The 21,780-nt window shown below is 38.2% G+C and overlaps 1 protein-coding gene across 1 annotated transcript in view; it reads left to right on the top strand.

The window, feature by feature from the left end:
* Positions 1 to 1,992: 1,992 nt before the first annotated feature.
* Positions 1,993 to 21,780, top strand: part of LOC149068837 (T-box transcription factor TBX20-like) — a 41,003-nt gene continuing 21,215 nt past the window's right edge. The window contains exon 1 of the mRNA XM_089251052.1: positions 1,993 to 2,495. Within this exon, the coding sequence (XP_089107178.1) occupies positions 2,473 to 2,495 (23 nt within the window). The 5' untranslated portion in view covers positions 1,993 to 2,472. The remainder of the gene's footprint in view (positions 2,496 to 21,780) is intronic.

Below are 21,780 nucleotides of genomic sequence, written 5' to 3'. Positions count from 1 at the left end.
TACTGACTGTTTGTTTTTTGTTGCAGTGGACACGGTGTCGTGGTCAGACTCAGAATTCGGTCGAAGTTTCCCTCTTTCGTCTCCGACCAATTCGATAGTGAATTTTTAGCTATTTTTGACACCCTCTCCCCCTTGTCAGCAAAATTTCGTCAGCAGCTTAGAATATTTCATATCCTCCAAGAAAAGGTGGTTGATGACGTAAGCAACCACCAAAACCTTCCCCTCCCCCCGTCATCAAAAGTCAGCAAATCAGAGCCCTCGATGCTGACGTAATACTTGGTAGACCCCTAGGCAACATAGTTCATGATTCTGAAATTTTAGTCATATGGGATCAATATTTGCATTTTCATTATCGCATGTTTTTAATTTGGTTCTCCCGAGGAGGTAGATCTGGCAATCTTCGGGGTTGGTTGTGAATTGAGCCAAGATTCTCATTTCTCTCTTGACTTTCGCCATCATTTTTGCTGGTGTGAGATGACTCTCTTAGAATGTCATCATCCCCATCTTTTTTTAAGCCAATCGTTGGCTTCAATGCACTAATGTAATTAATTAGCTGAGCGATGACGGAGAAGGGTTCGAGCTGGTACAGGCTCATCTACGCTAAGGGGGCATTCATGTATTACGTAAGTAGATTTTCCGCCATTTTTGACTCCCCCCTCCCCCCACCGTTAGCAGCTTAGAATATTTCATATCTTCAAAAAGGGGTGGTCGATGACGTAAGCAACCTTCAACCCCCCCCCCCACTTGTCATCAAAAGTCAGCAAATCGGAGACCCCCCCCTCGATGCTGCCGTAATACTTGAATGACCCCAATGTATAAACTGTGATTCAGAAGCCTTTCTAGGGGTGGGGGTTGAGAGAAATGTCCTGGGTAGAGTGATTTCTATTGTACAGGTGCAACTTGGTTAGCAGATATTTCTAGCCAGGTAGGGGGCAGGAAAATCCCTTTGCCCTGGAGCCTGTGATGCTGTTAAGACGGTCCTGACCGTGATTAATTCCCCCCCCCCCCTCGTGAAATGCATTTTAAATCACTCAGCGTAGAAACTGCTGTAGCACTTTCTTTCTTTCAACTGTTTCAAAACGAGCACGATTCCGGTCTATCGCCATTGACAATTTACTACCGATTGAGCTGTGCCGGAAGTGTAAGTGTGTGCACCTAACAGTCTGAGCGCGTATTGGGCGTTGCGTGTGATTTTTTTTTTAGTACTGCCGTCTATATTTCAAATTGTGAGTGAAGTGTAATGATTGAATATTTGTAGCGCTGTTGCTCTCTACGGCGAGACCTTTCTTTTAACGGGGGAGATGGACTCGCATTCCCGACTCGAAGTTGGGAACCACAGAAAACCAACTTCAACCCCGGTCCTCGTGATGCGAGTCCGTCAATCTGACACTCGACCACCACAGCTGCTCGCTGCAGCACTGCATTTCTCGTCAAGAGTTGTTTAAAAGGAATAACTGGCGATTTTTGGCCGACAATTGGGAACATTTAAGCGGAAATTGGCGATGTTCTGTATATTTATATAGTCCCAAAATTTCCCGTATTTTTCTTGGCCAAATATGGTCTAGTCCTTATAAAACAATTTCTTACGCACTCATGCAGTCAAATCCCGTTTTAACGAATACCGTTATAGCGAAAATCTCGTTTTAACGAACACTTTTCCAATCCCTCAGATACGTTTATATGGGAACAATGCAAAAAACTGGAATTCCTTTGTAACGAAATTTCGTTATAACGAAGTGATTTCTCCGGTCTCTTGGAGTTCGTTATAACGGGATTCGACTGTATATAAATACACAAATAAACACATAACGACAAAATGTCGTGGAATCTTCGATGTCGTTATAGCCGAGTTTGACTGTATATTGAAGTTTCATTCCGCGAAGGATATTTCTCCAATTCCTTTATTCCTTCCATGTCAATTTCATGACATGACCATGTGAAAAGTCATGTGTAATTCCCATTATTGACTGTTTGTTTTTTGTTGCAGTGGACACGGTGTCGTGGTCAGACTCAGAATTCGGTCGAAGTTTCCCTCTTTCGTCTCCGACCAATTCGATACGACTGCCATCACCTTATTCGGACTCGGACGGTGACAGGTCATCACCGCTGTTCCCGCAGGGAGGAGGAGGACCTCCATTACCCAGGGCCAGCTCATCATCGGCTGCAGATATCGATAAAGACAGCATCGAACTCGACAACGAGATCGAACAACTGAGCCCAGTGAACAACAACAACGACGACAACGACGTCGATTGCGTCGTCGGTGGCGGCAAGGACCAAGTCGTTTGCGGCTCGAAGAAAGGAGGATCGCGGCGAGAACGCAATCCGAGCTCGGCATCCGGCAAATCGACCGCAGCCAACCCTTACGCCGAGCAATTGAAGGAGAAGTGCAATTGCCCCGAGCTCCAGGGCGTCGAGTGCGTCCTCGAGAACAAAGAACTCTGGGACAAATTCAACGAGCTCGGCACCGAGATGATCATCACCAAGACTGGAAGGTAACTTATCGATATGCTCTAATATGTTAATCTTTAGAGAATCGCACAGGGAAACCTTTCATTATAACCCTCTAACCCAGTGTTTCTCAACCTGGAGTCATGTGGCCCTTGTGGTCATGAGATAATACTCCGGAGGTGGGGAGGGGCACGGGTAAAAACCAAGTTGAAAGGGACCCATGACAGGCTGCTGGAGGGGGGTGGGGGGCGTCCACAAAACGAAAAATTAAGATGTATAAAACTGTAGTAAGAAGAATGTGTGAAGCAGAACTCTTCCCATACAGCAGCGGTTCTCAACCGGTACTCCGCGGAGCCCTTCGCAGCGGCTTAAGGATAATAAAATAAATAAGTAAATTTGATAGATAAATGAAAAAAAGAGTCCTGCAGGGTTCCACCATAAAAATTATATACAAAAAAGGCTCCTCGAGTCAAACAGGGCGCCGATATAAAAGTTGTATACTGAAAAGGGCTCCGCGAGTCAAAAAAGGTGGAGAACCGCTGCCATACAGCCATGGCCGTCTTAACACATGTGTCCATCAGGGCCTTACTCTGTGATCAGGACACAACCGGGGGCTCTTGAGAGAGTACGGGGGTCTCACGCGATATACAGTGGATCCCGCTTATAACGTTTTTCAAAAAAAAAACCGTCATGAAAAACGTTGTAAGTTAGAAAACGCTTTAAACGGTAAATCTTGACGAGAATTATACCCAGGGTTGAAACCCCGAAAAAATAAGTCGTACTAAGCGGGAAAAACGTTATAAGTAGGAACGTTATAAGCGATATCGACTGTATATATAATGAGATTTCCTACTATTTTTTTTCGATATAATCTAAATTTGTTTACAGGTATTTCCAGCCTTAAGGGGGACCCTGATACTGCTAAAATGGCCCTGGATAGAACCATGGCCATCTTAATTAAACGTGGGCCAATCCAGGCATGGCCCATCATCCCTGAGCCTGATGTCAATAGTCGGTCCAACACGATGAGATCTGATGCAATGGTTTGCACCGCGTAATTAAATACGTAAGCTGTTGCTTCCAGCTAAAGGAGTCAGGGGCTCCAGAACATCTTTTTTGCCAGAGGACCCGTGGTATTGAGATTACGTTAAATAGAACCCTGCCTCCTCCCCAAAAACCCTCATAAAGTCAGGGGTTGATCTTACTCATGAAATTTTCCTTCAATATAAATTCAATTATTACGAAAAGTTCTTTGATGGGGGCTGGGGGGGGGGGCACGGATAGAACGGGGGAGGGGGTACGAGAAAAAAATATGGTTCAAATGGGGCCGTGGGCGAAGAAAGGTTAGAAACACTGTTCTAACTGACGTTGACGAGATACCTCGCCTTCTTAAAAGCTTTTTATTTTAGTAATGACAAGCTTAGATATTTTGTGAAGTTGATTTTCCTCAATGGCAGACTACATTGAGAAAATCCCCCAGTGTTTCCCGAGATGGGTAATGCAGCCCCCGGGGAGGGGAGGCTGTGGGTTTAGTATAGGATCCTATGGGGGGACGAGTTGGAGGGGGTGACGGGAAGAGAAATTTTCTGAAGAGGGAGGGAAGAGCGATTTAACAAAAGTTTCGGGAAACTATGCTTTCCCCGTCCCTAACTGGGGATTTTTGAAAGCGGTGACGTTGATTTTATAAAACGAGAGTTTTGAAATGTGATTAGTAGATTTAATTTCAATTTTATTTTATGCAATGACTGATGCTATTAGCCGGGATTTCTATTATCGACTTTTACCGTGAAAGTCAGTTTTGATTCTAATATTATCAATGGAAAAGATAAAATCAGATATTAAATACAAATTGGTTCGCGATGTAAAGTTACTTATGACGTAACTCAGCGGCTAAAACCAGTATCAGAATCTGGGGGCTGAGACCACTTAACCCCCCCCCCTCCAATAAATTTTGTGAGAGGGCTGAGCTCCCAATAATAATGAATATAAATACAATGCAAAGCATCCTTTCTCTCAGCCCCCCCTCAATATTTTTTTCACACATACGCGCCTCTATCTTTATAAGTATCAGGTTTTACTTCTTGGGCCACTTTATTTTAACGCGGGGTAGTGCAGTGAATGTAGTTACATGAAAATTTCTAGTTTTCTGAAAATTACGAATAAATAATGTTTGAAATACACTTACATTGTAGCCTAATTAGAAATGACTAACGAGCGAATTACTTAAAACTCCCAAGTTCGCTCCTGCTCAGTCTCACGAAATTCGACGTTGATTTGCGAAGCACCTCTGCACATAGCGTCTTGAACCTTTCAGACGTTGTGGGCCGAATTAAAAATTGCAATGAAGCCCGTGGGGGGCTACCAAAAATCCCCCCCCCCCCGCACAAATCTATTTAGCAGGACACCTAGGCTGAGATCTATTTCGGGCCCCTCCCGTCAAATTCGATAATTTTATAAAAAATTTTCTTGTTCCCGCATAAAATTTTTCCTGTTCTTGACCACCCAATAGCTAAAATTTGTCACCCTCGCAACTTACCGCCTCGGGCTATAGCCTATTTATAGCCTCCCTGTAAATACGGTTGTAGGTAGATTGCCCTCACGCTTTCAGAAAGAGAAGTCGTTTGCCCTCACCCCCCTAATTTTGAAGAATAAGTAAACCCTTCATTTATTATCAGGGTAATCGACCTGTAGGGGTAAACACACGTTGGAAGTTCCAATGCAAACCTTAGATTTTAAATGCGACCGAGTCCCGTAAATACGCCACCGAATGAGCCCCGAGTTGCATCCCATGTCCCAAATATTCATAGGCTTCTCGTTTTTTCTCTAGACCTTGTGTAGAACTATCTTCGAATGGAAGATAGCTTGTTTCATATCGTTCAAAATGATGGGAAAATTATCAGTTATTAACTAACACGCGTTTGTCAGAAATTATAATGTGTTCTATATTATTCTATAAACCCGTGTTTCTGAACCTTTTTGAGTCCAGTAAAGACCAGTAAAATGTCTGAAACAATCTGACGCACCACTTACGTCCCGTATCACGGGACAATTCCGTGATTTTCGTTCCGATTTTTTTCTAAATATTTGTCCCGTTTTTTCAACGATATTTATTTGAATTTGTAATATTTACACACACACACGCTCACTCACTCACATGCTTACGTACCCTTTTGGTCACTCACACGCTCCCCAACTCATTCCCCATGCTCAAGCACGCTCTCTCTCTCTCTCTCGCACGCACACACACACACACACACAGCTTTTTTCATAATTATATTTTGATAATTACGGCAAAAATCATAAATAATATTCATCTCACATATTTGTCAGGTTTAACGTTCTGTTCCCACTTTTGGAATTTTATTTATAGGATTGGTGGATTTTTTTTGTGTCTGCTTCTGACAATGTTTTTGATGAGAATTGGCGATATATCCCGTATATTTTACGGATTATTATTCGAGATCCCAGAGATTACAGTGTTTTCCTCAATGAAATCTGATGACCAGATTTCATTGATACATTTTGGATACTTTTTCGTGAAACAAACTTTTTAGTGTGATTTGTGGCAGTCCTTTGTTTCCACACCAACAGCAATTTTAGCAGTAGCTTGCAAATTGCATTTAAAGCAATAAATTGCAATTTTCTGCAAAATTTAGTGATATCCAAGATCGTAGTTTCCCGCATTATCCTCGGTGATGTATGATGAACCTAGAGTAAGAGAGTATAATTTTATTTGAACCATATGGATATTACTAATATCAATTACAACGGATGTATAATTTTACCAAGTCTGCCTGCGGACCACCTATGCTATCGTCGCGGACTACAGGTCGAGAAACGCTGCTATAAACTTTTGGGATAACCTCCATTTGGTATTTGTTTTGCTTTTCTTCTCTCTCTCCGTATAATTTATTTTTTCTCCTTTCAAATGAGTTGTCGAATGTCAATTCGAATCTGGTCTATAATATACAATATTTTTATGCATTTACTTTCATTCGTTTGAAAAACAACTTTTTTGAGTCTTTACAAACTTTTGGAGCAGAGTGCAAACAGGGAGCCCTAAATTATTATACAGACTTTTATTTATTCTGAGTTTATTTCTTTCAACTAAATCAGAATTATCAGAAATATATTCTAAAAATTTTTAAATAATTTCTTTCATGAATAAAATGAATTTTCATCGATTGGGAAATTATTTTTTCATTGATTATGAAACAATAATCGTTTTCACTCATTATGAAATGATTTCTTTGAACTGATTCTGAAACAATTTTTTTCGTTAAGGTGTATTTGAGTATATTTTAGAAGTGGGGGGGACGGAGGAACAAAACTTTTTAGGCCCTGGGTCCAGGGCCGTCTTAAGGGCATCATGGGACCCCGGACCAAGTGATATTTTTGAGGCCCCTACCTGGAAAATTCTCGAAAATTTCAACCACCTTTCATTTTTGTGAGGCCCCCGGGCCGTGCTCGGGTGAGCCCATGCGTTAAGGCGGCAGTGCCTGAGTCCTCCGGATTTGATAATGATGGGCCCTGGGAATGTATAAAATGCATAACGTTACTGATGAATCTGGAAATTATCTCATAGTTCTAAACACAGCAGTATGAGCTATAATAAATATCGAATAATTTCAATTTGTTTTTATTCGTCTTTCACTGTTAAATAGATATTTTTTTTCGGAATGGTCGGTGGGCCAGAGAAAAGAACTCCGAGGGCAACATTTGGTTGCTCGTGGGTCATGTGCAGAGGCGTATGTATCTACGACTTTGCCGAGCCGACTGTGGGATACCCAAATTTGGCTTTCTTCTCTCATTCTAGTTTAACTTTCTTTATCACTCATTCCTCGAATTCGCTGCCCTGTGCTTTAACCCGCTCACCCCTCCCCCACCCACGTAAATATACCCGTGTCTCACTCACATGCTACTTACCCTTTTGGTCACTCAAATGCCTTCGTACTCTTTTGATCACTCCCATGCTCACACGCTCTCCAAGTCGTTCCCCATGCTCGTGCACTTTGTAAGTTACTCCCAAGCTCACACACTCTCTGGGTCACTCCTTTGGTCATTCACGTGCTTACACACGCTTTGGCTCGCTCTTGCAGCCATTCGCGCTCTATGTTACTTCACTCTTTTTGTCATTAACGCAAACGCTATAGATCACTCTTTTGCTCACTCACGTGCTTGCTTGCCCACTCTTTTTTTTACTCACACGCTTGCAAACTCTCTAGGTCACTCACTGACCCGGTGTCTTGCTCTCTGGGCAGAGGTGGGTTCGTGGTTTTAAAAATTTGCCGCACTTCCCCCATTATGTACCAATTTTCTTAGCCACTCATTCCTAAAGCTTGCCTTCTGGCCTAGCCCCTATAGCCCGCCAAGTCCCCCTTGTAAATACGCCACTGGTCATGCGCCGAAGACCCTTGACATAGATCCAAAATAGCTCTAAAGTCTCGGTTATGAGTTCAAGTAGCAGGGACTATATCCAGTCAAATAGCGATGAGTGATTGGTTAATTTTTCACCTAAAAAAACAAAAAAAACATGCATTTTCAGGGTAAAATCCAGAAAACTCTCCACCTAAAAGTGCGAAGAGTAAAAAACAAAAATTTTTTCTGTAGAGAAGATGGATTTGACATCGCATGTGTCATTCTCTTAATGAACAATGAAAGTGACGAAATTTACTTCGAAATAATCGCGTTATAGCGAAAAGCGAGCGAGCATCATAATTTACTTTGCACCAGAGAGAGAGAGAGACGATTGTAAAATACATTATGTCAACGGGGAGAGAAGCGAGAAAAATAACACACGTATAAAAAAAAAATGAGGAACCAACTAACGTCAGGATAATCCAATGACACCAAAAAGACTCTCTTTTTCCCCTCGAAGGTTGAAAGTTGCATTTGTCTCTGTCATGGTGGCAACATTTTCAGGCAGGAGGACGAATAGTCTCTCACGCTAATGCCTTATAAGTTTTTTATTTTGTTTTCGTCAAGAATCTCTCTTAAGGAAATAGGCTCTCCTCTCCACACACACAAGGTGAGGATAGAAATAGTTCTAGAAAAATCCAAGGGAGAATTACAACCATAGGAACCATCTTAATTGCTCTATTGTCTCTCTTCAAAATTCCAAGAAAAAAGAAAATTATTCATAAATTTTTTTAACGGGATTTTTTTCTGTTGGGATCCATTATTCTCCAAGTTGCGGCGACTCAATATTAGACCAGCACAAGGTCGGAATAAAATAGATGTAAATAGATTTTTTCTTATGTCCTCGGATAACTATTCGGGAAACCTCTGGGAATTCTCAAGAACTGTTTTTATGAAAATTTACATGTGTGAAACCTGCGGGAATCGGTTCAGAATGCCCGTGTTAGAACAGATTCCACTAACGCGAGGCCTACAAGAATCGGGTTCAAAATTTTCATTTTAGAATAGACTCTCCATACATGTGACCCGGAAAAATCAGCTTTAAAATTCATATTTTAGAACAGATTCGTCCAAACATGAAACCTGCGAGAATCGGGTTCAGAATTTCCATGTTAGAACGGATTCCACTAACGCGAGGCCCGGAAGAATTGGGGTTGAAAACTCTTGTTTTAGAACAGACTCCCCAAACATGAAACTTGCGAGAATCGGGTTCAGAATTTTCTCGTGTTAGAACAGATTCCACTAACCTTGCGAGTTCCCCCCCCCCCGCAAGAATCGGATTCGAAATTCACATTTGACAGCAGATTCCACACTAACGCGAGGCCTACAAGAATCGGGTTCAAAATTTTTCATTTTAGAATAGACTCTCCATACATGTGACCCGGAAAAATCAGCTTTAAAATTCATATTTTAGAATAGACTGCCCAAACATGAAACCTGCGAGAATCGGGTTCAGAATTTTCTCGTGTTAGAACAGATTCCACTAACCTTGCGAGTTCCCCCCCCCCCCCCCGCAAGAATCGGGTTCGAAATTCACATTTGACAGCAGATTCCACACTAACGCGAGGCCTACAAGAATCGGGTTCAAAATTTTTCATTTTAGAATAGACTCTCCATACATGTGACCCGGAAAAATCAGCTTTAAAATTCATATTTTAGAATAGACTGCCCAAACATGAAACCTGCGAGAATCGGGTTCAGAATTCTCGTGTTAAAAGAGATTCCACTAACGCGAGGCTCACAAGTATCGGGTTCAAAATTTTCATTTTAGAACAGATTCCACTAACGCGAGACCCGGAAGAATCGGATTGAAAACTTCTGTTTTAGAACAGACTCCCCAAACACGAAATCTGCGAGAATCGGGTTCAGAACTCCTGTTCTATAGAACAGGTTACCTCCCAAAAGAAAAAAAAAGATTCATTGTGTATAAATGTTTCAGAACAGCCATTAATATAGCCACACACACAACAAAGAGTTTTAAAATAAATATTTGATGAATTCAATAAACACGTAATTCGAATAAATTTTAGGCATTTTTTCGGGGGTTTGGGTTCTTCTCATCAGCCCCCAAAAAAAACCGTTTTTCTCCTACGGGGTTCAAAATATTTCTCCCTCTTCTAGATGTGCCCCCAGAGAGAGAGAGAGAGAGAGAGAGAGAGAGAGAGAAAGAGAAGATCCGAAATTTCGATACTAACATCTTCCAGGAAATTAATGAATTCAAAAATGGTTTCCAACGTGAAATTACATTCCCGTTTATATCATCACATAAACGGGACATAAGGAGAGAATATCTCAAAACGATCTTCACACAACTTGAAATTTCCGAACATTTTATCCGGGACCAAATTCCAAATCTAATAAACCCAGTGTCGGTGGCAATTTCGTAAACACAGGAAATATACATATAAAACAACGGATATAGTATCTGGGAAAACGGGAAATTTCTAGAACTTTCCTACAAAAGCCTCAACTTCTTGACTTTAATTGGAACAATAAAGAGCCATTAAAAACCGATTTTTAAGTCGACCGAGGACCAATAATCGCTATTAACGTCGGAATTCCGCGGGATTTTAAAGAAACTTTTATGCAAATTAGACAGCCCTTCCCCTCAATCTCCAGGTCGGCTTATTACATATATATATATATATTTCAATTCCTCTTCCCGTATATAATCCTTCTCCTATATCTTTGCGAATGGCAAGTTTCGGAAATCTCCCGGATATGACGTCATAAATAATAATTTCCGCCCTGGAGAATCCGAGAGACGATTTATTTATTGATTTTTAAAGGATTCCTGCCTCCTTAAGAGGAGGGAAAGGAAAGCATTTTTGGGGAAATATATCCGGGACTTTGTTTGAAAAGTATTTTCCCACAGGAGATAGAAACAGAGAGAGAGAGATATGTATATGGGAAATCGTTGTTTGAAAATGGGGATCGCTCTCGACAGATTCGTCCGACCGTTAAATTGAGGTGGAATTTTTCCCCCTTTTCTCCCTGGATCGGGAAAAAGGGGATCTTTTAGGATCCATATCTCTGAATCTTGTTACGTGTTTCCTCTCATTGGATTGGAATCGTTGAATGAATGCTTTAATGATTTTGGGACGGATTGTTAATGTCGGCTGTGATTAAATTCGGGAATTTGATTGAAGATTTGCTATGAGGGGCTTCATGGAAATGACCCGGAAGAGAGTTGAATCCCTTATAAAGGTGATGTAATTTGGATAAAATCACATTCGAGGGGAAAAATTGGGACTTTTTATGAAATTTTCGATGAAAAAAAAATTTTACATTGATTTATTTGATCAAAAATTTGGTGAGTTTTCGATTGAAATTTCTTGATTCTCAAAGATTTTCACATTATAATAAGGGAAATTTGAGAATTTTCTGAAAATGAATTAAGGCGAAATGATGAAATTAAAGAATTTCAAAATAATCGATATCAGTGTGCGAATTCCTCTTAAAATACTGCGGAACGAACGAATTTATCTTCTAATAATACGGGACAAATTTCTCTGGAAATGCTGTACTATGGGAGAAATTTCTATTCAAATAGTTACGTGGATAAATTTTTCTCGGTATATTTTACAGGGCCGAATTTCTCCCTCTGGGAAATTTTTTTTTTTCTAATATTACAGGAAGAATTTATTTTCAAATATTTATAGAGAAAATTTCTCTTTTAGTACTACTAGACAAATTTTTTCTTCTCATGTTTGGGGGAAAAATTTATCTTCTAATATTACGAGATATAAATTATCCAAAAATTACGGGACGGATTCCTCTTCAAATATTGAGAGACTACAATTACAATATTGGAATGTCTCTTCCAATATTGTGGGATAAACTTCTCTTTAAGCATCACAAGACAAATTTCTCTTCAAATATTACGGGAAAACTTATCTTCAGATATTACGGGAAAAATTTATTTTCAGATATTATGGGAAAAATTTATTTTCAGATATTACGGGAAAAATTAATCTTCAGATATTACGGCAAAACTTTATCTATCAATTTTATCTCAAAATTTTATACTTCACCGCTATTACGGGGCTAAATTTTTTTTATAATGTTACGAGAAAAATTTATCCTCAGATATTACGGGATAAATTTTTTTCTTTGACAAATGTTACGAGACAAATCTTTGTTCGAATTTTACGGGACTAATTTATTTTCAAATATCTATTACGGGATAAATTTCCCCCTCAAATACAGCATTATGAGACAAATTTTTATTGAAGTATTACCACACGAATATTTGTTGAAATATTACGGAATAAGTTTTTTTTCTAATATTACGAAGGAACGAATTTAATTTCAAATATTACGGGGGACAAATTTATTTCCAAATATTACGGGATAAATTTCTCACCTAATATTACAGGGCAAATTTATCTTCGAGGATTACGAGACAAATTTCCTCTTTCCATATTAGGAGAAAATGCATTTTTAAGTACCAAGGGATAATTTTTTTTCTTCAAATAGTACGGGGGGGGGGGGGGGGCCCTAAAATATCCTTTAAGCTTAAATTTTTGTTGGCCTCTCCCAGACCAAGACACCTATAATGAATCCTTTATATTAATTCACATATTAAAATTCATTGTGTTCATAAATCAAATAGCTTGAATATTTTGTGTCATTTAATTAAACGTTTACCATACATCGGGGGCCCCAATCTGGGGGTCACAACCACCTCTTTCTCGCGGTGGGGGGGGGGGCGAGGAACACAATGCTTACGAGGATAAATTCGGCGGCAAGGATAAAAAGGATGAGAATATTCAGCTGGCTGATGATTGAAAATAATCTCGCTTAATGATTGATTCCTTGTACGAACGGGGTGTTTATTCTCAGCAGCGATCGGGCCACCCCGTAGGCCTTCCAGTATCTATTCTCGATCGTCTTCCAGGTGTCGTGTCTAATTACCCAGGGTAAAAACAGAAGAAGGGAGGGAGGGGCACGAGACGCGAAAAAGAGTTATTTAACATGATTGCGTTCGAGATTATTCCAGTGTCTCTCTCTCTCCCTGGGAACTCATAACTAACATTCTTTCATTGGTAGTTGATCAATCCAAACCCATTGGCGTCCTGCACCATTTTTTGTGCCCCCCCCCTACTTTTGTCTGCACCTAGATGAGTCTTTATGGCATTCAAACCTTTCCTCCCAATATAAAAAAAACAGAAAAAATGGCGGAGGGGAATCATCGCAGCAATCAAAACAACGTTAATGTCTTATCATCTTCGTCGGCGGTCCCCTTTGATCCCACTTGGAACATTAGAAAAGTAGAGAGAAATTATAATAATAATAACATATATATATATATATATATATATAAAAAACCAGAACATATCGTCGATTGTGTGACTCGAACCTGCGATCCCCACCTCTTTATACCAAGGGCCACCCTAGCCTTTTTTGTAAAAGAAAAATCCCCCCCCCATATCATACTCTTGAGGGGGGGGGGAACCCCCTCGGCACGCACGAATCCACCTCCTTACCTGTTCCCATGTAACGATTTAATAACAGAGCGGCATCGAGCGCGGCGCCAAACCTGTAATTATTGGGCCCGCGCCACCTAGTGGCGAGGGCGGGAACAAACTACCTCTTAATGCGCGACAATTTGCGAAAATTTGGGCGTACGGTGGTTTGGGGCCCTGTCTCTTTTATTATTATTATTATTGTTGTTTTTTTTTTTTTTTTTTTTGCTTTTGATTCATTCAATATATACCATGGATTGGAGATCTTTCAATGTTTGTAGGGGATCCAAACTGAATAATAATGACACTATATGGGGGTCCGGGCCCCCCCCCCCCCATGAAAGGTGGCACGTTACGTATTTCTACTCCCTGAGGGGGGTTTGGTTAGCTTTTGTCATGTAAACCTGATAGATGACCTGTGTGTTAAGAAGTCTTGGTGGTGGTATGTAGTCCAGAAACGTGGGGCGGCCATTTGAAGAAAAAGAAGACATTAACATTGCGGGAGGAAAAGAAGCTGTTAATGACTGTTAAAAACGGGGGGGGGGGCCCAGACGGCCTGTAGATGTAGATTACACAGGTCGTGTCTGTGCGTCAGACTTCTGGTGACCATACGCCCCGTATTTCCCGGAATATTCGGTATTTTCACGTAATTTAGGCCATCCCGACTTCTTCGTAAAAATGAATCGCGCATTTTTAATGAAGTCAAATTGAATTTTTAATTTCATTGGTTGATTCCAATGAAATTAAAAAGATTTAATTTGCCGTATGATAATGAAAACTATAAATAAGACTATTCACTCGAATATTTATCATGTTAAAAACGTTTTGTTCCGTGAAATTCATTTTAATCCACTGCAATTCGCAGTGTGGCTCGATCTCCCCTCCAATGGCGATTTTCCGTGATTTTAGGAGTTAATGGCAACTTTTCTTACCTTTGGCATCATTTTTGGCAATAATTAGCGATGTACCGTATCCCCCATTTGTAATTCTTTTTCCTCGTATTTTTCTCGAAGTAATGTGGCAGCCCAGTCTGACTGGAAGTTTTGTGATTTTCGGTTGGCAAAACGTCTAGTTTGCCCCCCCCCCCCCATAAGCGAAATGATTGATTGATTGAAATATGGAAATACAGGGTGAGCAAAAAGTTCGTAGAGAGAGAGAGAGACACTTTAAAAATTCATAGAAACCGGAGAAATAACCGAAATAAAAAACGGTTAGCATCGCTAGGTCACGGGAATTTTTTTTAAGACAGTAAAAAACAACTAAAAAACAGCCGATAGGTGGCGCTGACGTACACAAGGCAAATAACGAACGGAGTGCCTCCAAATCGTTTATTCAGGCAGTATGTGTTCAACATGACCACCACCACGGGGGATAACACATTGCAGGCCAGTCATAAATTCAGCAACGGCAGAGTGCAGCAGGTCCACATACACGGTTTACAACGGTGATCCGATTGTGGATTAGGAGCGCAAGTTTTTATACGCATATATATATTTTTTAATTTTTTAATAATTTGATCATCACGTATTCCCAAGAGATCTTTACAATCTGTCCAGAAGAAATTTGTTAGTGTGTTAGCAAACATCCATGCCGGAACTGGGATTCGAACCCAGACCTGCACACAGTCAGAAGCTAGCTCCCTAACCACTGGACTGCCAGGCGGCACCGAAGTCGAAGTCACTCGTACCAGCTCCACCTACCGGCTGTTTTTTTGAGTAATTTTTTTTCTGTCAAAAAAAATTCCCGTGACCTAGCGATGCCAAACCGTTCTGCAAAGACCGTTCCTCGGTTATTTTTCCGGTTTTTATGAATTTTTAAAGTTTCTACGGACTTTATGCCCACCCTGTATAATAAGTCTGACGGTGTTAGGAAATTTTCCTCAGATTATTCTTTTCGCTAGTTGTAAATTATTTCTAACAACACGAGTTTCTTATATTTTGCAAATAAAGGCATTTTGTACTTTAAGCTCGTTTTGGCATTTGATGCTTCTAAGCAACTCCTAAAAATTCGATTTTTACTCGTGAACAGTTCAGGAAGTTCCTATAATTACCAGCAGGAATGGCTCAAAGGTACACATGTCTCCTATTTCCCGCCAAGCTAAGCAAAACAATTTTTGACCCTTGCATTTTTGAGGGAAATGCCATGTGGACGAGACATATTGTTGTGCATTCTTCAATAACGTTAGAAAAATAGGATGGCAAACAATAAATGACATTTTTATACTGTTCAAATCTACAGAATCTTTTTAATTAAATGGCAATAAAAGGAAAACTACTGGACAAAATGTTATCAAACTTGGTAATCTAGTTTACAGGAGGTCGTGGGATCCTATTTTCAAAAACAGTGAGGAATAGCGCTATGTGAAATATTGTTAAACGAAATACGGATTGTAAGCCCCTACACTTCCCCATTTCTTGTCCACCCCGGTCACTAGACCTCAACCCCCTGTGACTTCTGGCTATGGGGTTACCTCAAAGCCACTGTTTATGGTGATAACATAAACAATTTGGCAAAATTATGCTCCTGATATGCTAAGAGCTCCTGTTGAAAACGCAGTAATGCGATTTAACTTGCTTTCAGAAAATGGTGGACACCACATTGAACATGCTTTGTAGCACGTTTTAGAAACGATTAAAAACACTTTAAACCGATGTCTTCATGCCTTATTTCGTTCAACAATATTACATGCAGCGCCGTTCCCCGTTGGTGGTGAGTTTTTGAACTCTTTTTTTTGTTGTTGTGGAAAATTGAATCCCATGACCTCCTGTAAACTATTGCCAAGTTTGATAACATTTTGTCCAGTAGTTTTTCTTTTATGGCCATTTCAAAGTAGAACTTTAATTATAAAGACCCTGAACATTAATCATATAAATACAGTGTGTTCTTTGGAATGCAAAATCCCATATTTTTTTTTTGATATTGACAATAAAACTTTTTTTCTGTTATGTGATAGCATTCAGGGTATCCCATTTGCTTAACCTCTTCTCTCTAGAGCAGTGTTTCTCAACCGCTTGGCCGCGGCCCGGTATCGGATCCTGACATTACTCATATCGGGCCGCGAATGATCAGCCGTTCCATTTTTCCTCATTCATTTTCCGTTGGTCTTGCGTTCGAATGAGCCTACCATTCACAAAAATGAATGAAACCGGGCCGCGGGCTTGCCAAGGTTGACAACCACTTCTCTAGAGGTACACATATGTGTGCCTCATTTGTAATAATTTTAAATCGTTTTTAATGTTGTTTTTCTTTCGACTTAAGACTTGAAGTATGAATAAGAGTACATAACTCAAATGGTCCCAGTAAAGATAACTGGGACCATTTGAGCCTAATAGGACCCTAACTAACTAATAAATGGACCCTAACTAATTAATTAATTTTCTTCTTAAGGGACATTTTTTGACATACAATAAACACAAATCAATCAAAAATTATTATTTTTTCAGTAGTCCATTTTGGTTCAGGTTTGAAGAGGTCATTATATAGTCAAACCTCGTTAATGAGTCACTCTTGGCAGAGCAAAAATATGACTTAGTAAGCGGAGTGAGTCGTTAAACGGAGTAAGCCATAGCTGTGCCAATTTCTGCCTGAGGACAATTGGGACCCGGTCAGCGGAGTGACGTGTTAACCGGGTGACGCACTAACGAGGTTTGACTGTATCCCCTTCAGTGTATGTATCCCCCCTCTAGATATTTCAATGCTTGCCAATCAAAGCATTAATTTCACCGGTCCGCAAATGTTTAGTCAAAAGGCATTGAGATAAGTTTGTGTACTAAATATCATATATACATGTAACAACGTTTGAAATCTTCAATAATTTGGGGGGGAAACAACTGTTTGACTCGGGGTCCCGGATCCGGATAATTAAGACGCCACCACTGTCAAAGTGGAAAATTAATTATTCAGTTGTCTTCACCCACGGCATTCTTTCGATATCTCAACAGTGGAGAGATTACTCACCACTTAATTTCTAAGATATTCACGGAATTTTCACGAGTCACCAAAAGTTCACGTGCCTGAAAATGATAATAATAATTAAAAAGAAAAAAAAAAAGAGAGACTATTGAAGGGGTGTGTCACTTCGTAGCGGTCATCTAATGTGTCCAGTAGCAGCAGCCATCAAAAGGTGTTGTCACATATCGGTTCGTGACCCGTTTAATGGCGTGAACGAGCTGCTGAAATCTGGATTGACTCTTAATGAAGTCTATTTTTCTTTCTTTCTTCAGTTCGTGTCGAAAATTTCGTGATTGGCGCCTTTTCCGCACCTTTTCATTACTATTTTACTATTATTATTATTATTTCCCGCGCATACGTTAAATGGCGAGAACGTTTCCCCCCCCACAAAGCGGTCAGTAACCATGGCACTCGAGAACAAAACACACCGAATCATGACATTCCCTCACTATACGGTAATTCATTTTCGTGAATTCCTACGAACACAGATTCATTTGTACCGTATGTAGATATGAAGGGGGGGGGGGGGATTCATTTCTTGGACCCTACACGAACATTGTCTCCGGTCTACGCCAGGGTTCTTACACAGATGGTCCGTGGACTGTGTGAGGCCCCTCGAAACTTTTTTGCAGTGGCCCGTGGCCGGCCGACAAGGTTTACATAGTCACAGAATTTATAGAGAAATGTTGTAAAAAAACATCTTCAATGAAAAAATGTTGTCCACAATTGATGAAAGAACACTTTAAAATTACTTTTAGAAAACATTTCTCATTCAGAACTAGTGAGAGAAATAATTTCGAAATTAATGAGAAATAATTTTCGAAGTTGATTGGAAACAATTTTGGAATTGATGAGAAATGGTTTTGAAATTAATGAGAAATGGTTTTGAAATTAATGAGAAATGGTTTTGAAATTAATAAGAAATCGTTTTGAAATTAACGAGAAATAGTTTTGGAATTAACGAGAAATAATTTTGGAATTAATAAGAAATAATTTTGAATTAATGAGAAATATTTCTGGAATTCATGAGAAATGGTTTTGAAATTAATGAGAAATAATTTTGGAATTAATAAGAAATCGTTTTGAAATTAACGAGAAATAGTTTTGGAATTAATGAGAAATAATTTTGGAATTAATGAGAAATAATTTTGGAATTCATGAGAAATCGTTTTGAAGTTAATGAGAAATAATTTTGAAGTTAATGAGAAATAATTTTGAAATTAACGAGAAATAATTTTGGAATTAATGAGAAATAATTTTGGAATTAATGAGAAATAATTTTGGAATTAATGAGAAATCGTTTTGAAGTTAATGAGAAATAATTTTGAAATTAATGAGAAATAATTTTGGAATTAATGAGAAATAATTTTGGAATTAATAAGAAATAATTTTGAATTAATGAGAAATATTTCTGGAATTCATGAGAAATAATTTTGAAATTAACGAGAAATAATTTTGGAATTGGTGAATAAAGTTATTTCTTGATTCATGAAACTTCATGATAAAGGAAAAAATATTTCCAGAAAGAAATATTTTCGGGTTACCGAAAATTCATGTAGAAAAACTACAGAATTAATTAAATTTTTTTTTTGATGAGAAAACAATCTCAGAATTAATGAAATTCATATATTTAATGAAAAAATTATTTCAGAATCACTGAATTTAATATCTGAAAATTTAACTCACAATTAATGAAGAAATAACATCAGAAAAAAAATAATTATCCAATAGGGCTCATTCCCTGTTTGACGCGGATCCCCCATTGGGTCCTACCCGTTAAGACGCGAATGAATGAATGAATTAATGAACGCCAGCAATCTGCCACTGGACTTATCCCGTTTTCCGAGATCTCTTCCAGCCCAGCTTCGTGGCAGATACTGAGCAACCTAACAGGCTGAGCGCGCGTATCTAGTGTTTTGCGTCTGATTATTTCAATGCCGTCTTCTATATTTCGAATCGTGGGCGAAGTGTAGTGATTGAATATCCGCATCGTTGTTGGCCCGTTGCTCTCTGCGGCGAGACTTTTTAACGGGGATATATATTCGCGCCTCGAAGTTTGGGAACCACAGAAAACTAACTTCAGCCGATCACCACTGTGTCGCCGGTGAGGGGTTCGAACCGTTAAGACGCAGCCGTGTGAATCTAGATATCGCAGCATGACTAAAACGTCGTGACGAATTCGGCGGATAATGAGCCAAAACAGTTTTTAAGGCCTATGATTTCTTTTAGGGTACATATTTCGAGAGGCCAAATTCGGTGTCTAATAGGCCAACATAATTACAAAAATGCTAAAAAAAAAATACCTTAATGGAAGAAATAATTCCAGAATTATTTAGAAAAAAATAATTTCATAATTGACAAAAATTTATAATTAATGAAAAAATAGCTATTGAATTAGCGAAAGAGAGAAATAGGTGCAGAACTACTGATAGAAATAATTTCAGAATTATTGAAAGTAGTTTCATAAATACTGAGACTAATTATTAACGGTTTCTCAGGATAATTGAGAGTAATTTCAGAATTGTTAAAAGTGTTTGTTGCAATTACTAAATTACAATTCATTGAAATAATTGAGAATTTTTTGGAAAAGAAGAAATAATTACATAATTAATGAAAATTTAAAATTAATGAAAAAAATTTTCGGAATTATCGGGGCAAGTATAAAAAGGTAATTGATTAAAATTATTTAATTAATTAATTAAAGGAATTTATTTGCACAAATAAATACAAATTCAATGAAATAAATACAAATTCAGATTTAATGAAATAAATACAAATTCAGATTTAATGAAATAAATGAAAATTCAAATTTAATGAAATAAATATAAATTCAGATTTAATGAAATAAATGAAAATTCAAATTTAATGAAATAAATAAAAATCCAAATTTAATGAAATAAATATAAATTCAGATTTAATGAAATAAATACAAATTCAAATTCAATGAAATAAATAAAAATTCAGATTTAATGAAATGGATAGAAATTTTAATTTAATGAAATAAATAAAAATGTAAATTTAATGGAATAAATACAAATTCAAATTCAATGAAATAAATAAAAATTCAGATTTAATGAAATGGATAGAAATTTTAATTTAATGAAATAAATAAAAATTTAAATTTAATGGAATAAATACAAATTCAAATTTGATGAAATAAATGAAAATTCAGATTTAATGAAATAAATGAAAATCCAAATTTAATGAAATAAATAAAAATTCAGATTTAATGAAATGGATAGAAATTTTAATTTAATGAAATAAATAAAAATGTAAATTTAATGGAATAAATACAAATTCAAATTTGATGAAATAAATAAAATTCAGATTTAATGAAATAAATGAAAATTCAAATTTAATGAAATAAATAAAAATTCAGATTTAATGAAATGGATAGAAATTTTAATTTAATGAAATAAATAAAAATTTAAATTTAATGGAATAAATACAAATTCAAATTTGATGAAATAAATAAAATTCAGATTTAATGAAATAAATGAAAATTCAAATTTAATGAAATAAATAAAAATCCAAATTTAATAAAATAAATGAAAATCCAAATTTAATGAAATAAATAAATTCAGAGTAAATAACAGTACTCAATAAAATTTTCCGAACCCTGCTTAACAATAGAGAATAAGCACTGTATGACTTGGAGGCCCGCGGGGTTCTTTGGAACTTGAATTTCACCCGAAATGTCTAAAAGGTTGAAGACCTCTAATTAGTCATCATTAAAAATCACAATAATACAATTTAAAAAAAAAAATTAAAAATTGGACAACATCCAGGAATGCCACACACTAACCGCAACACACACACACACACACACACACACACACATAGTCAAGGCATCGTCACTACACGCGCTTTCTGGTGCCAAAAAAAAAGGAAAGAAGAGTATTTGGTTCCTTTTTGGTGGCAATGATATACGAATATGACGTGCTAAATTCGCGATTTGGGTATTCTTCACTGCCATCTCGACGACGACGAGTCCTGGGGGAAAGGAAGCATTGCCACGTAAGCGATTCCCGATCGCGGACCCGAGAATTTGTCCCGTTTTTCTTGTTGTTCTCTCACCCCTTTTCTTTCCGTGTCCTTGTTAAGTTGCTTTATAGAGAGAGAGTTTTTTTTTTTTGCTCAACAGGCATAAGGATCTTGACGAATGGTGAAGAGGGTAAATGTTCTCTCCGTCATCAGGGGTGAGTGATGGACTTGTCTACTTACTTACTTACACTCTCTCTCTCTCTGAGTCTGAGGAGGAGGATGATGATGGTAAAAAAGACCTCACCCGACGACAAGCACGGAGGTTCCCTTCTGGGGGCCCCCGGCTCTCTCTCTCTCTCTCTCATCCAACAGAATCTTTCTCTTAAAGATATATAGTTTTTTCTTTTCTTATCCTTCTCCATATTCAACCGAATCCAAAGGAAAGTTTACAACAACAACAACAAAAACAACTTGCGGCACCCTTTAATCTTTGTTTCTCTCGTGCAAT

The sequence above is a fragment of the Pholcus phalangioides genome, unplaced genomic scaffold (assembly GCF_987345545.1).
Source record: "Pholcus phalangioides strain wild (caught in Gottingen) unplaced genomic scaffold, Ppha-v1.0 ptg000024l_1, whole genome shotgun sequence".
Classification (NCBI taxonomy): Eukaryota; Metazoa; Arthropoda; class Arachnida; order Araneae; family Pholcidae; genus Pholcus; species Pholcus phalangioides.
This window is presented reverse-complemented; position numbering and strand designations above follow the sequence as displayed.